General features: G+C 39.3%; 2 protein-coding genes across 4 annotated transcripts in view; one reads left to right on the forward strand and one right to left on the reverse strand.

Moving 5' to 3' along the window:
- Positions 1-4150, forward strand: part of LOC114332347 (putative helicase mov-10-B.1) — a 196204-nt gene extending 192054 nt beyond the window's left edge. For both annotated transcript variants that reach the window (XM_050650230.1, XM_050650228.1), the window contains one exon: positions 3884-4150. In XM_050650230.1, the coding sequence (XP_050506187.1) occupies positions 3884-4027 (144 nt within the window). In that variant the 3' untranslated portion in view covers positions 4028-4150. The remainder of the gene's footprint in view (positions 1-3883) is intronic.
- An 11001-nt stretch (positions 4151-15151) lies between these two features.
- The window catches only part of LOC114332349 (insulin-degrading enzyme), a 215813-nt gene continuing 215394 nt past the window's right edge, over positions 15152-15570 (reverse strand). For both annotated transcript variants that reach the window (XM_028282134.2, XM_028282135.2), the window contains one exon: positions 15152-15469. In XM_028282134.2, the coding sequence (XP_028137935.1) occupies positions 15236-15469 (234 nt within the window). In that variant the 3' untranslated portion in view covers positions 15152-15235. The remainder of the gene's footprint in view (positions 15470-15570) is intronic.

Genomic DNA, 15570 nt, shown 5'->3' on the forward strand with positions numbered 1-15570 from the left:
CAGCATCCGTATGGCTTGCAAATTGTAGAAGCCTCGGAGGTGTAACCAGAGAAGGTTCCCATTGTTTTCATTCTGGTGGGATATGTTATATGCCATTAGAGTGAAAACTTAGTCTTTTGCTAGCAGTTGCCGCTAGGGCATCTATGCCATTTCGTTCGTTGCAATTCGGGACTGCACGCTGGGGTTTGTTTTGGTTGGATCAGGGAGAGCAGCATATGTGCCTCCTGATGAGAGACTAATAAGTTTCGAAACCGGTAGAGGTGCTTGCAGCACTCTCTGATTGGACTGGAATATGGTTCGGCTGTATTTTCGTTTTGCAACGAAATTGAAAATGGTTATTCATTTTTGATTTACATTTACTCTGTGTGGAGTATGAAGGGAACCAGTCTCGTTGGAACTTTACCGCGCTGAGCAGATGTGACGTGAATTGTAAATTGTAGAATTCCCTCATCTTCCTTAGTCTCAGCATCCGTATGGCTTGCAAATTGTAGAAGCCTCGGAGGTGTAACCAGAGAAGGTTCCCATTGTTTTCATTCTGGTGGGATATGTTATATGCCATTAGAGTGAAAACTTAGTCTTTTGCTAGCAGTTGCCGCTAGGGCATCTATGCCATTTCGTTCGTTGCAATTCGGGACTGCACGCTGGGGTTTGTTTTGGTTGGATCAGGGAGAGCAGCATATGTGCCTCCTGATGAGAGACTAATAAGTTTCGAAACCGGTAGAGGTGCTTGCAGCACTCTCTGATTGGACTGGAATATGGTTCGGCTGTATTTTCGTTTTGCAACGAAATTGAAAATGGTTATTCATTTTTGATTTACATTTACTCTGTGTGGAGTATGAAGGGAACCAGTCTCGTTGGAACTTTACCGCGCTGAGCAGATGTGACGTGAATTGTAAATTGTAGAATTCCCTCATCTTCCTTAGTCTCAGCATCCGTATGGCTTGCAAATTGTAGAAGCCTCGGAGGTGTAACCAGAGAAGGTTCCCATTGTTTTCATTCTGGTGGGATATGTTATATGCCATTAGAGTGAAAACTTAGTCTTTTGCTAGCAGTTGCCGCTAGGGCATCTATGCCATTTCGTTCGTTGCAATTCGGGACTGCACGCTGGGGTTTGTTTTGGTTGGATCAGGGAGAGCAGCATATGTGCCTCCTGATGAGAGACTAATAAGTTTCGAAACCGGTAGAGGTGCTTGCAGCACTCTCTGATTGGACTGGAATATGATTCGGCTGTATTTTCGTTTTGCAACGAAATTGAAAATGGTTATTCATTTTTGACTTAAATATTTAATTTTAGTAGGAACTCACTGAAAAAAGATATACATTCAATTAATTACCCATAAATCACTTTGAATTAATATTAAAAAATTTTCATGTACCTAACTAATTTATTAGATTTATTTTAATAACGATATAAGCTAGGCGGTCCACAACCTCGTTATCGTGTATTCCAATATGAGATGGAATCCAGATTAATACCACGTGTTTGTTTTCTTTTAAAGCATTTTTGAAGTTCTTTATAAAAAATGTAAAATGTCTTTGTGAATAAGGTTGCTGGAATATATGTTTTGGCTGTCACGAAGGTCATTCATTGATATAGTTTTGATTGTGTAATTTTTCTGGTATTCATTTATTTTAATAACTTGATATACCTAACTTTGGTCTAGAATTTGTCCATCTATCGATTTATGTGGTTATTTTTAACAAAATAAGTTTCATCTCCGAGAAGGAGGGGTTTTCACCCCCAGGATAAAACGATGTCACTTTTGTTTCTTGAGGTATCCTCTAACTACTCACCAACTTTCATGAAAATCGATGAAGTTTTCAACGAAATCGGATGTGAAAACCTTGAGTGAATGCACTAATAATTGTGAAAAACTGAAATACATGTACGGAGTCTATACTCTTGAAACTCGCTAAAACATCTTCAAGTAGATCAAAACAGAATAATATGAAAAATTGTATATATAAGAGACTTTTTACGTTTAACAGGGGTCGCAATAGGATAGATATTATTGATCATAAAAATGAACAGATATTAATTTAACATATTATAATTTATATCGATATACTTTTCAATGAGTTTAATATGACAAAACATTTTTTTCGCATTTAATTTCATTGCTCTGTTATAATATAATACGGTATGCTGCAATATAAACAGCACTAATAATCGTATGCGTCAAATTTGTATGTGTCATGCGCCGAAAGGTACTGAATGGTTTCCGAACATCCTTATAACATTGTCTGGCTAATTGGTCTTTACCAAAGCCCTCAACTTAAATAAAAAAAAAACATGTGAATATCGTGTTAATATTAGGTGCTTCAAAATGATTCTCAGTGTTGCAGAGAAATTTTTATCGTGGAGTACTATTTTCGGCCATACGGAAATACGGAAAAGGTCGTGAAATCGATCCAAGCTTAAAATTAATTCTTCTTCTCGTAGCACTACAACCAGTGACCGTACAACTCACTTCCATCTCGAGAGGTCGTCTATGACAGTGGGTCAGTGGTTAGTCCCATTGTTGGACATCCTAAGAGTCTTTATCCTGTGGGTTCTTCCTCGCAAAATGAACATGGCAATCAGGGAGTCTATGAACTTGGCCAGCCCATCTTAGACATTGGGATTTAATTTTAATTTCTTGGACTACGTCACTACGTCGCTTGCCCTATATATTTGATTGACCTCAGAATTTGTTCTTATTCATTATTGGTCTCCATTAGGGTCGTAATAAGGTCCAAAGATTCTTCTGAGAATTTTTCTCTCAAAACATTTCAGTGTTCTTTCAACTGCTTTGTTTAAATTCCACGTCTCATATCCATAAGTACATAACCACCGGCCTAATCACTCTTTTATATATTTTGATGTTTGATATTTGTGTTAGGCTCTTAGATTTAATAGTGTTGTGGAGGCTATACATACATCTCTTTGCTACCTTGGATCTCCCTTTTATCTCTTCCGTGATATCGTTATCTGCAGTGATTGTTGCTTCGATATTTAAAACTCTCCACTCCTTCTCCTTCACAGTTATATGGGTCTATTGTAACATGTTGCCCTATTATATCTCGTCTCTTTTGTCTGTTGTTGTTAAAATCAATTGCCGACTCATTTAGACTTAACACTCAGATAATATGGTTTCTTGGATTCGAACGCCCCGACTTAATCGTTGAGCACCCCTTAACAGTCGTCATGTTACTATTTGGTGTGCTGTATCCGGCACATGGCATTTTGGGTCCATATTTCATTGAAGCAAACGATGGAATACCGTCAACTGTTAATCAGGAGCGCTACAGAGAACAGATTCTCGTTCCATTTCTACTTGATCTTATCTTTTGTCGTGCCAGGAACCTACCACTTCATCAACAATGGTTTCAGCAGGACGGGGCAACCTGTCACACGGCCAAGGGGTCTCTTCGAATGCTGCGCAATTATTTTGGGGATCTCCTTATTTTGTGTGAAAATGATTTTCCATACCCATCAAACTCACCAGACCTAACGCCACCAGATGCTGAATATAAGGAGATATGGGAATATGGGGAGATATGGGAATATGGGGAATGCTGAAGGATGCTATTTTTCATACCGATCCATCGTTAGGAATTGTCGACTAAAATTCAAGATTTTTTTCGTGCTTATCCAATAGCCTTCGTTCAGACATGATTGAAACCCTTTGAGGATGATATGAAAAATTCTTGATACTAAACGGAGGGCATCTTTAATATCTGTTTTATCGAAAACGTCGTCGTGAATAATGTTTGCAAATCTATATCATGTACAATAAATATAGTGTAATAATAAACATTTCAATATTTATTTCAGTACTGTTTATTTTACCGCATACTGTATATTCTTTATGTCTCTATATTGTGTTCTTTCTTTTTTTAGCGATTTAATGTAGCGTTAACAAGAGCGAAGGCTCTCTTAATCGTAATTGGAAATGCTACTGTTTTGAAAACCGACTCAAATTGGTCACATTTCATACAATATTGTTCAGAAAATAAATCTACAACAGGAAAACCGTTTAATTGAGTCTGACTTGAGAAGAAAATTCCTAATTAAATTGAAGACTTATTTTATCTTAAAATTATCGCTTGAAATAACTTAGTATTGTATCTTTAAAAATTAAAATATAGTTTTTAAATATTTTACAAACCTGGTTTTACTAAAATATATTTTCACTAACTTTTTTTTTGGCCTTCGGGCTCATGTGCCCATTCAGCCAGTAGCAAATATGTAACCTATTCTAACTAAACTAACTACACTATTATTCTGGAATTTAAAAGAAGAACTACGATGAAGAGAGGAACTAGGATTACTTTTCGCACCTAGGGATAATTCAAGGTGACTCACAGACAGAAAGGGTAGACCACGGAAAGTATAGGTAAATAGGTAAAATATTTGGCGATATAACAGAGGTAACGAGCTTAACACCTACACTAAAGTTTTAAGTTACACATTTTAATAAACTTAAGAATAATTTTGTATACCTGATACATATTTAATGATAGTAAATGGAGTAGATTGAAAGGGGGTATAAGTTTTGCAATAATAAACTATTAATAAATTCCTGTCTTTGTATTTCAAATTTACTGCAAGCATAAAAAATGTGATCTAAGTCGCTCACCACATTGCAGGTTTCACAAAGTTCGGTATTGACTACACCGATTCTATATAAATGTTGAGGAAAGCTTGCATGTCCGAATTTAAGCCTACAAATGGTCACAATATCATTCCTTGTAAAATCATACTCTAGGTGCCACAACACTGTCGGAATACTTGAATGTAACAGTGTAGGTATATCGTGTGGGGAAATTACAGCAATATTTTTTCCAATGCAATTCCCATTTTCCCTTAAAATTATTTTTAGATATCGTTAAATATTCTTGAGCTCCTAAATTGTTCTCCATATACTGTCCAGTTGTGACGCTTTCTTTGGCTAAGGAATCTACAACTTCATTTCCACGAAGTCCTATATGAGCTTTTACCCAAGTGAATTTTAATTCGTATTGACTTTTTCTTAATTTATGAATTTTTAATTTTAATTCTCTAATAAGGATTTATATCAGTAGCCACCACATTAATTGAGTTAGCGATGCATTTAAGAACCGATAAGGAGTCACTCAAAAGATGTATTTTTTTTAACTTGTTTTTTTCAATATACTCGCAGGCTTTAATAATACCAATCGCTTCTGCAGAAAAAATGGAAGTACTGTTATTTAGTTTAAATTTTTCTTGAACGTTTGTTGATGGTGTATAGTATGCACACTGGGCCGAGGGATGCGCTCTTTTTCTAATCGGCGTAAAGCTGAGCGGGAAAAGAACAAATCTCAGGGGACGAGTTTTGCACGGAGAGTCTTCGGACTTTGCACCTCCTTAAACCATCCCAAGACCGCTGGGTACTCCCAACAATGATTGGGGGTGTGTAATTAATCTTTGATTGCACCCTTCTCGTGGTGGCCCTGTTGAAACTAAACTCAGCGGATCTAGACCAGATAGTCGATAAACAATCCCCAAGCCAAGCCGTGAGACACCGTGGTGAAGGCTGTAAGGCACTGGGGTGACAGTGTCGCAAACGGTTCCTTTGGGGCAACAGGTCGCACCCCTTAGTATTTAGACCTTACCTTCGCAAGCGGGGCTCTGAGAGGGGTTGACTGTCCTTCCCTAGCTACTCGTGGGACCAATATGGAATCTCAAAACAAAACAAAAAAAGTAACAACTCAGAGCCAAAGGGTTCCTGAGGCCCAGGGAACTCTAAAGCCAAAATCACAGTTCCTAAAGCCGAAGGGCAGGGAGCTTCTAGAGAAGATCCGAACGCCGAAAGGCCCGGAAATTCTACAGAAATCTCCCAAGCTGATAGGCAAGGAACAAGAAAGGCTGTCAGGGTAACAGCGTTGGAAGACGTTGATCTCATGACAGACGAAGAGATTAGGGCTGCAAAGCTATCTGGCATCTCTAAAGCCAAAATCAGTAAGCGGGTGAAACAAGGCCAAGATTACATACAAGCCAAAAGGGCTGTAATCAAGGCTGCTGAAAGGGCAAAAGAGATGTCGTCAAAGCCATTAGAGGCCATAACAAAACAAAACCAAACCCAGAAGGCCGAAGGCCCAAAAAGGCTAAGGTCAGACGGAAGCACACCTCCCGAAAGCCAACGCAAAGGGAAAAGGCCAAGAACCGAAGGTGTGACTTTCAGCGAAGCTGCCGCATCTATTAAGGTCGCAGTAGTACTAACAGGATTCCCGGAAGCCAAGATGGATGTGGATAAGCTTAAGGCAGTCGAAATAGCCATCTTGGCTGCTTATGAAAAAATTCCGGAAGCTGGACCACAGGTTCGCTTCCTGAAGAGTACCTACAGACCGGGTTTCCTAGAACTAAATTGTGCAGATGACATAAGTGCTCGGTGGCTAAAGGAGGTGATTCCATCCCTGAAGCCCTGGGAGAGTGCATCTCTCAGGGCCTTGGAGGGGGAAGATATACCCAAGCCGCACTCGTGCACTGTCTTCGTACAGGATGAATATGGGGAACGCCTTGAGTCCAAAAGGATCCTTAATAGACTAAGGATAAGTAACCATGGGCTCAAGACACATCTATGGACAGTCTGGGGTAGTAAACCTTCAGACAAAGGGGTGTTATGGACCTTCTCAATGGATTCTGAATCTCGAGAAGAGCTCCAGAAATTAAAAATGTCACCCTTTTTCGGAGTAGGACGGTTAACTTTCCGACCCAAAGAAGGGAAGACAAAAACACGGAACGAAAAGCCAGTAGCAACTCGTTCCAGCGAAACAGGGGAAAATTCCCTACCTATGGAGGTTCAAGAAGAGGAACAACCTTCTTCGGGTGGAACGGGCACACTCATAAGGACTAATGTCCAAGGGTGCGTCGGGCCCACGGAGGAAGGAAAGTCCACAGAACCACAACCGGACATCTTTTCTCAGTGAAGAGAAAAATAAGGCTTCTGCAGGCCAATCTTCAACACGCAAAAGCAGCATCGGCAACGCTAGTTAGAAGATTGGAACAAGAAGGCATTGATGTGGCCCTCCTACAGGAGCCTTGGAGGATAGGTGAAAAGATTGCTGGCCTATCAACTAAACAAGGTAAGGTTTTATACACACCTAAAGCTGTAAGGCCAAGGTCGTGTATAATTCACAGTAATAGAGTAGATTGTACACTAATCCCGGTGCTCTGCACCAATGATATTGTTACAGGTATTCTAACTATAATCACGGAAATAGGAGTGAAGAAACTGGTGATTTGTTCAGCCTACTTTCCTGGTGATGAGGCTCTGTGTCTACCAAGCATTATAAGCGACATAGTTGCATATTGTCTAGGAAAAGGATTACAGCTCATTATAGGATGTGATGCCAACGCACACCACACCATATGGGGCAGCACAAACATCAACGCAAGGGGTGAGTCTATTTTGAATTTCATCTTATGTGAAGGCTTGGTTATATCCAATATAGGAAACAAACCAACTTTTTTCACGAAGGCACGCAAAGAAGTGTTGGATTTAACACTCTGCACAAGCAAGATAAGTGATATACTAACAAATTGGAGTGTGTCTGACAAACCCTCATGTTCGGATAATAGACATATACGATTTGACCTGGATATATTTCCATCAGAAATTAAATACAGAAATCCTAGAGATACAAAATAGGATAGGATATAGGGAGTCCCTCAGCAAAAATCTCGAGGAAAGTACGACCTTGTTTAAAGGCGCAGATGGTGTAGATTTGGCGGCCGAAACAGTAAGCGAAGCTATTATGGCGGTTTACCAGGAAAACTGTCCAGAAAAAACAAGGAAAAATACGGGCAGTAATACAGTCTGGTGGAACAACGGCTTAAAGAGGATGAGGTCGGAAGTCCGAAGCCTATTTAACAAAGCCAAAAGTAACCAAGATTGGGATGCCTACAGGTATAAGCTAACGCTATACAATAAAGGCATTCGGAAAGCTAAAAGGAATTCATGGAGAGAGTTTTGCGAGGAGATTACAGATATCCCGGCCTGTTCTCGAATCCATAAGGTCCTGGCAAAGGATGGTGCTACAACTAAAGAAGTAGGTTTCCTAAAGAAAGCTAATGGCAAATTTACGGACACCAAAGAAGAAAGTCTTATATAACTGATAAACACGCACTTTCCGGGCTCAACATTTCTGAATGATGCAGATAGGCGAATCAACATAGACCCAAGGCTGATTAGGCCGAGGTCTATAGATTGGGAAATAACCACAGCAATCACAAGACCGAACAGAATTAGGTGGGCTATAAATAAATTTCGGCCATATAAGTCTCCTGGGACAGATGGCATATATCCGATACTGTTGCATATGGGATTGGAAGTATTGATACCACACCTATGCAAACTCCTCAAAGCCTGTTTAGCATGGGGAGTCATACCGGAAATATGGCAAAAGGTTAAAGTTATATACTTGCCTAAGGTAGGTAAAGTATCAGACTTAACACCAAAGTCATATAGACCAATAAGCCTATCCTCTTTTCTATTAAAAACACTAGAAAGGCTTCTGGATAGATACATCAGGGACGAAGTGCTAAAAGATAATCCTCTAAGCAATCGTCAATACGCATACCAACCTGGTAAATCTACGGACTCTGCATTGGATGATCTAAATAGGCTTATCTCAAAGTCAATGGAGGACAAAGAGATAGCAATGGCCGCTTTTTTAGATATTGAAGGGGCATTTAATAATGTTACTACCAGCTCTTTGATAGGGGCTATGAGTAGACGAGGCGCACCTGCGGTAATTTGCAGATGGATAAGGGCATCCCTGGAGAATAGGATAGTAATATCCACTCTGGGTAAAGCAACCATCAAAGCGAGAGTAGGTGGAGGCTGTCCACAGGGAGGAGTTCTTTCACCTCTACTTTGGGCAACATTGGTAGATGATCTTCTCAAAAATCTGTCCACAGAAGACTTTTACTGTCTAGGATACGCGGACGATATAGCAATCGTTGTCAGGGGCAGGTTTGCCCAGGTGGTGTCTGGAAGAATGCAAGCAGCCCTAAATATAGTTGACGACTGGTGTAAACAAGAGAGACTGATAGTCAATGCTCAGAAAACACAAATCGTCAACTTCACCAAAAAGACAGCACTACAAGGCCTAAAACCACCCGTGCTGGGAGGAAAAGAGATTTCATTTGCCAAAGAAACAAAATACCTTGGGATTTATTTTGATCATAGGCTTACATGGAATACTCACATCATAAAAACCACACAAAAGCTACTATGTCCTTGGGCAGATGTAGAAGAATGTGTGGTAAGAATTGGGGGCTTAACCCCAAAATGACTCTATGGTTATACACAAGGGTTATTAGGCCCATGATAACCTACGGCTCGGTGACGTGGTGGACAAAGACGCAGCAAGTGGGAGCAATAAGGCTGCTAGGTAATACACAAAGGCTAGCATGCCTGTGTATTACGGGGGCCATAAAAACCACTCCTACAGCAGCGCTGGAAGTTCTACTGAATCTACCATCACTTCATATCTTTGTGCAGGGCGAAGCCAGATCAGTGATGCACAGATTAATTCATGGTCAGCCACATATAAGCCAGGTGCATGGTGCTGACAATAGAAAACTAATCGAGGAGCTAAAAGCCGATATTGTGATGGGGCAGCCTATCGATGCAACAGCAACGAGATACAGCTTTGACAATAAGTTTAAAATTAATATACCAGGCAGGGAAGACTGGAAGGAAGGTGTACCCATACAGGCGGTTGCTACCTGGTACGCTGATGGCTCAAAAACATCGGAAGGTGTGGGAGCTGGCATAGTAGGGACAAATCAAGGAATTCAGTTCCCGGTTAGTCTATCAAAGGACGTCACAGTTTTCCAGGCGGAAATAACGGCAATCCATCACTGCGTGGAAGAAATAGAAAGGCAGCAAAGAACGTTCTGTTCAGTTGCCATCTTCACAGATAGTCAGGCAGCGCTTAAGGCACTCAATTCTGTAGAGGTCAAATCTAAGCTAGTATGGGATTGTGTGAGTGCCCTAAATAAACTAGGATATCGTAGCAAGGTTACGGTGGCCTGGGTACCGGGGCACGAGGGTCATAAGGACAATGAAAAAGCAGATGAAATGGCCAAACAAGGCTCATCAATGCCACTCGTTGGACCGGAACCCTTCTGCGGCGTTGCAAAGGCAGTTACAAAAACGGCTACAAGAAAGTGGGTAGCTCACAAATCTTTGGAATGGTGGAGGAATTCACCAGGTCAAAGACAGGCGAAACAGTTCATTACAGAACATTCGCCAAAATTTACGGCAGACCTAATAAGCAAAGACAGGAAAACAGTCAAAGCCATAGTAGGTCTGCTAGCAGGGCACTGTAAGCTGAATAGGCACTTAAAGCTGATGGGATTGGCAGATGATGACCTGTGCAGATTCTGTCACCTCGAAGAAGAAACAGCAGAGCACATTTTATGTCATTGTGACAATCTGGCAAATGTGCGGTTATTTGCATTAGGAGAACAAAATCCAACGGCAAATAGCTACATGGAAGGTTCAGTCTCGAAGCTATTAGACTTTTTAAAAAGGGTCAGGCTAGAGAACGTTATCTAGGACTAGAGGGCCACAATAGATCTGAAAAGGTCGCAGTGGAATAGGCCAGAAAGCCACCTCTCTAAATCTAATCTAATCTAATAGTATGCACACCCCGTACCGTCATTTTGTTTTGATGCGTCGGTATATATTTCCAGAAAATCTGGCAGATTTGCTATGCAGGCGCTTAGAGTATTTTTACTTATCAACAAATTTTCATGGTATACAGGAATATTAATTGCTATTGGTTCCAACATGTCAAAGAATTCAGATTTATCGACTGAAGGCCGACTAATGAAATAAAAAATTTCAGTAGTTCCAAAATGACACAAAATCTGGCTTTTCGTTCCGTGTTTTTGTCTTCCCTTCTTTGGGTCGGAAAGTTAACCGTCCTACTCCGAAAAAGGGTGACATTTTTAATTTCTGGAGCTCTTCTCGAGATTCAGAATCCATTGAGAAGGTCCATAACACCCCTTTGTCTGAAGGTTTACTACCCCAGACTGTCCATAGATGTGTCTTGAGCCCATGGTTACTTATCCTTAGTCTATTAAGGATCCTTTTGGACTCAAGGCGTTCCCCATATTCATCCTGTACGAAGACAGTGCACGAGTGCGGCTTGGGTATATCTTCCCCCTCCAAGGCCCTGAGAGATGCACTCTCCCAGGGCTTCAGGGATGGAATCACCTCCTTTAGCCACCGTGCACTTATGTCATCTGCACAATTTAGTTCTAGGAAACCCGGTCTGTAGGTACTCTTCAGGAAGCGAACCTGTGGTCCAGCTTCCGGAATTTTTTCATAAGCAGCCAAGATGGCTATTTCGACTGCCTTAAGCTTATCCACATCCATCTTGGCTTCCGGGAATCCTGTTAGTACTACTGCGACCTTAATAGATGCGGCAGCTTCGCTGAAAGTCACACCCTCGGTTCTTGGCCTTTTCCCTTTGCGTTGGCTTTCGGGAGGTGTGCTTCCGTCTGACCTTAGCCTTTTTGGGCCTTCGGCCTTCTGGGTTTGGTTTTGTTTTGTCATGGCCTCTAATGGCTTTGACGACATCTCTTTTGCCCTTTCAGCAGCCTTGATGAAATTGGCCTTGATTACAGCCCCTTTGGCTTGTATGTAATATTGGCCTTGTTTCACCCGCTTACTGATTTTGGCTTTAGAGATGCCAGATAGCTTTGCAGCCCTAATCTCTTCGTCTGTCATGAGATCAACGTCTTCCAACGCTGTTACCCTGACAGCCTTTCTTGTTCCTTGCCTATCAGCTTGGGAGATTTCTGTAGAATTTCCGGGCCTTTCGGCGTTCGGATCTTCTCTAGAAGCTCCCTGCCCTTCGGCTTTAGGAACTGTGATTTTGGCTTTAGAGTTCCCTAGGCCTCAGGAACCCTTTGGCTCTGAGTTGTTACTTTTTTTGTTTTGTTTTGAGATTCCATATTGGTCCCACGAGTAGCTAGGGAAGGACAGTCAACCCCTCTCAGAGCCCCGCTTGCGAGGGTAAGGTCTAAATACTAAGGGGTGCGACCTGTTGCCCCAAAGGAACCGTTTGCGACACTGTCACCCCAGTGCCTTACAGCCTTCACCACGGTGTCTCACGGCTTGGCTTGGGGATTGTTTATCGACTATCTGGTCTAGATCCGCTGAGTTTAGTTTCAACAGGGCCACCACGAGAAGGGTGCAATCAAAGATTAATTACACACCCCCAATCATTGTTGGGAGTACCCAGCGGTCTTGGGATGGTTTAAGGAGGTGCAAAGTCCGAAGACTCTCCGTGCAAAACTCGTCCCCTGAGATTTGTTCTTTTCCCGCTCAGCTTTACGCCGATTAGAAAAAGAGCGCATCCCTCGGCCCAGTGTGCATACTATACACCATCAACAAACGTTCAAGAAAAATTTAAACTAAATAACAGTACTTCCATTTTTCTGCAGAAGCGGAATAAATTTTCTACATTTTTTAAAGGAATAAATTCGTTATTTCGTAAGCCGACTACTTTGAGGAATAATCCTAAAATACAGTAGGGCGTCAATAATCAGAACGATCGCTAATCCGAACGCACAAAAAAATTATAAAATTAAAAAATATGATCACCGACCGAATTTTTGGATTTAATATGACAATATAGCAAAATATGACCGCAGATTTTTGTTTTGTTTATGCAGAAATACATACAATATATTTGTTTATTATGCAGGTGTTTTATTCCTTGTAACTAAAATGTATGTACATAATATGTACTATGTTTATGAACTTTGTATGTATTTTGAACATATGTTCGATAATCCGAACTACCCCTGTACCAATTAGTTCGGATTATCGACGCTCTACTGTAGGTCGATTTTTATTTTTAAATTATGATTTTTTGACATACCTATATATCATACTAGTGACGTCATCCATCTGGGCGTGATGACGTAACCGATGATTTTTTAAATGAGCATAGGGATGATTTGTTAGCTCATTTGAAAGGTTATTCAATTTTCTATTCAGTAATATTACCATTAGTATAATATTTATACTGGGAGTCTGAATTATTTTTGAATTAAATGAATTGACACTAAAAGAATAATGTACACTCACCGGCACAAAATTCCTCCACCCAAAATGTTTGATTAAGTTTGACAATTTATAACTTTGTGTTTTGTACTCCCATTTTCAAGATTCTTGCATCAGTTTGTAGGTACATGTTTTCATGTCGTTTGTTATTATAACGGTTAAATTTTTTTTTCTTAGATATAATTACACGGGGGTTAAGGGAAGGGTTGTATTTTCTCCTAACTTTAAAAAAATTCTGTGGACAAATTGGAGAGTTGATTTTGTTACATACTACTTTTGTATTATCCTGGAGATATTCCCAAGATTTTGCTTTTTGAATTATCCGAATATCTCTTGTAAGAGCTGTACAATTTTTTGTAAATAAAACACTGATTGATTCATAAATATAAATATCTTAAATATACCTTGGATTGATAAGATTAGAATGGCCCGCATGCAGCCCAGATCTTAATCCTATTGAGCATTTATGGGATGAATTAAAAATAGCTATTCGCCGTCTCCTAGGCCTCCAGAAAATTTAGTATAGTTATGGCCCTGGTAGAGGAATATCGGGTTATTCCCCAGGCAAGGATAACACATCTTATTTATTCGATGCCAGATTGCTAGCAGTCGTTGCTGCGAGAGGTGGACATACCCGCTATTGAATTAGGTTGTTTTGTTGTTAATTTTGTTTTGTGTTGTTAATTTTAGTGCGTTTGATATTTTTAATGAAGTAAACCTTCAAAGCCGTGTTTTTATTTACAAATTAAAAAAAGAGATATTCGGATAATTCAAAAAAGAAAATTTTAGGAATACCTACAGAATAATAGAAAAGGAGTATGTAATAAAATAAGCGCTCCATAAACACCAGGATATATTTAGTGATCCAAGTATTTTGTTGTTATAGATGTTCAAAATTGTAAGCTTTCCATAGTAACAATATGTTATTAAAAAATCACTTTTCCTCTTTTCTCGATTGATCACTTTTGAAATCACTTTTTGTTGTACAGTAGATAGATTATTACAATCACTGAATACATATTTAGTGAAAAAATTATCATATTAATTAACTGAATTAATAATTAATGCAATTAATTATACAGTTATCCAGTTAACAGTTATCCAAGAACATTCAAAAGCCATCTTTAAAGTTAATGATGACATTGTCAAGTAAAGTTTACATATCAATACCAGTGAGAATTTTACTACACGTAATTTGCTGTGTAAAGATAGAAAAAGTAGGGATAGCCGTAAAATATTTGCGAATTATGTACCGATGGCCTTAATATTGTTTTGTCGAAAAATAATGAAGATTCTCAAATTATTTATTGGAGTTGACAGTTACTAACATTGTAGCTTAGCAACGCTAGATTATTGTTACCATTTCGAACTTAGTGCAAAAATTAAACAGGTCTTGGAACACTTAAATTTCATTTCGTTTTATGGGGTCTTAGAAGAAGCAAAATTTTTATCAAGAATGACATTTTTCGCTAAAATTGAAAATAAAATTTTTTTTCCGCTTGGGCACCGCATCCGTTGACACACTGTATATCATACTATTGACGTCTTCCATCTGGGCGTGATGACGCAATCGATGATTTTTTTAAATGAGAATAGGGGTCGGGTTCTAACTCATTAAAAAGGTTATTCAAATCTCTATTCAGTAATATAAATATTACCATAATTATTTATACGAGGTGTCCAAAAAAAATGTAATCACACTGATTGACACAAAAAGAAGAATGTATGTAATTTATTTACTTCAAAATACGTTTTATTGTTGTCAGAAAACATAAAAAAAATATTTCATAAATAAACATTGCTTTTCCTTAAATTCAATGTTACAGAGTTAAAGCTACCACCCACTTGCCTCTTATCAATTTTAACATTGAATTTATGCGAAAATCAATATATTTATCAAATAAATATTTTTTTCGGTTTTCTGACAATAGTAAAATGTATTTTGAATTAAATAAATTACATACATTCATCTTTTTGTGTCAATTAATTTAATTCAAGTTTTTTTCTCACTTTAGTACTGGAGTAATCACCTTATAAATAAATCACAAACGAAATAAAGTTAAGTGTTTTATTAACAGTAAAACTGCCACATTCAGGAAAGTTAAAAAAAATATTAGTCCTTAAATCTAATCACGGCATCACAGTTTGCATTTGTTGCCCTTTCGCGTAATGTTAATGTAAGGTTGCACTAGTGGATACATCTCGTGACAGCTCTTAAATACAGTAACGTCATTAATAACGGAAGCGCTGCAAGTTCCATCACCGACCTCATTGGTTTCCTCGGCGGCATTTCTTCCGGCTCCACCTTCTGCCATTGAAAGTACTTGGACTGTCAATTTTTTGCGCTTCTCCGCGTTTTTGCTCAGCACCTCCTAAAAATGAATGTTAAATTAATAATCAAAATTGATGTCAAGGTTTAGTGACAAAGATGATAAAAGAAACTCTAAGATCGGCTAAAGATCAAAGAGAGTAG

Source organism: Diabrotica virgifera, chromosome 5, assembly GCF_917563875.1.
Source record: "Diabrotica virgifera virgifera chromosome 5, PGI_DIABVI_V3a".
Lineage (NCBI taxonomy): Eukaryota > Metazoa > Arthropoda > Insecta > Coleoptera > Chrysomelidae > Diabrotica > Diabrotica virgifera.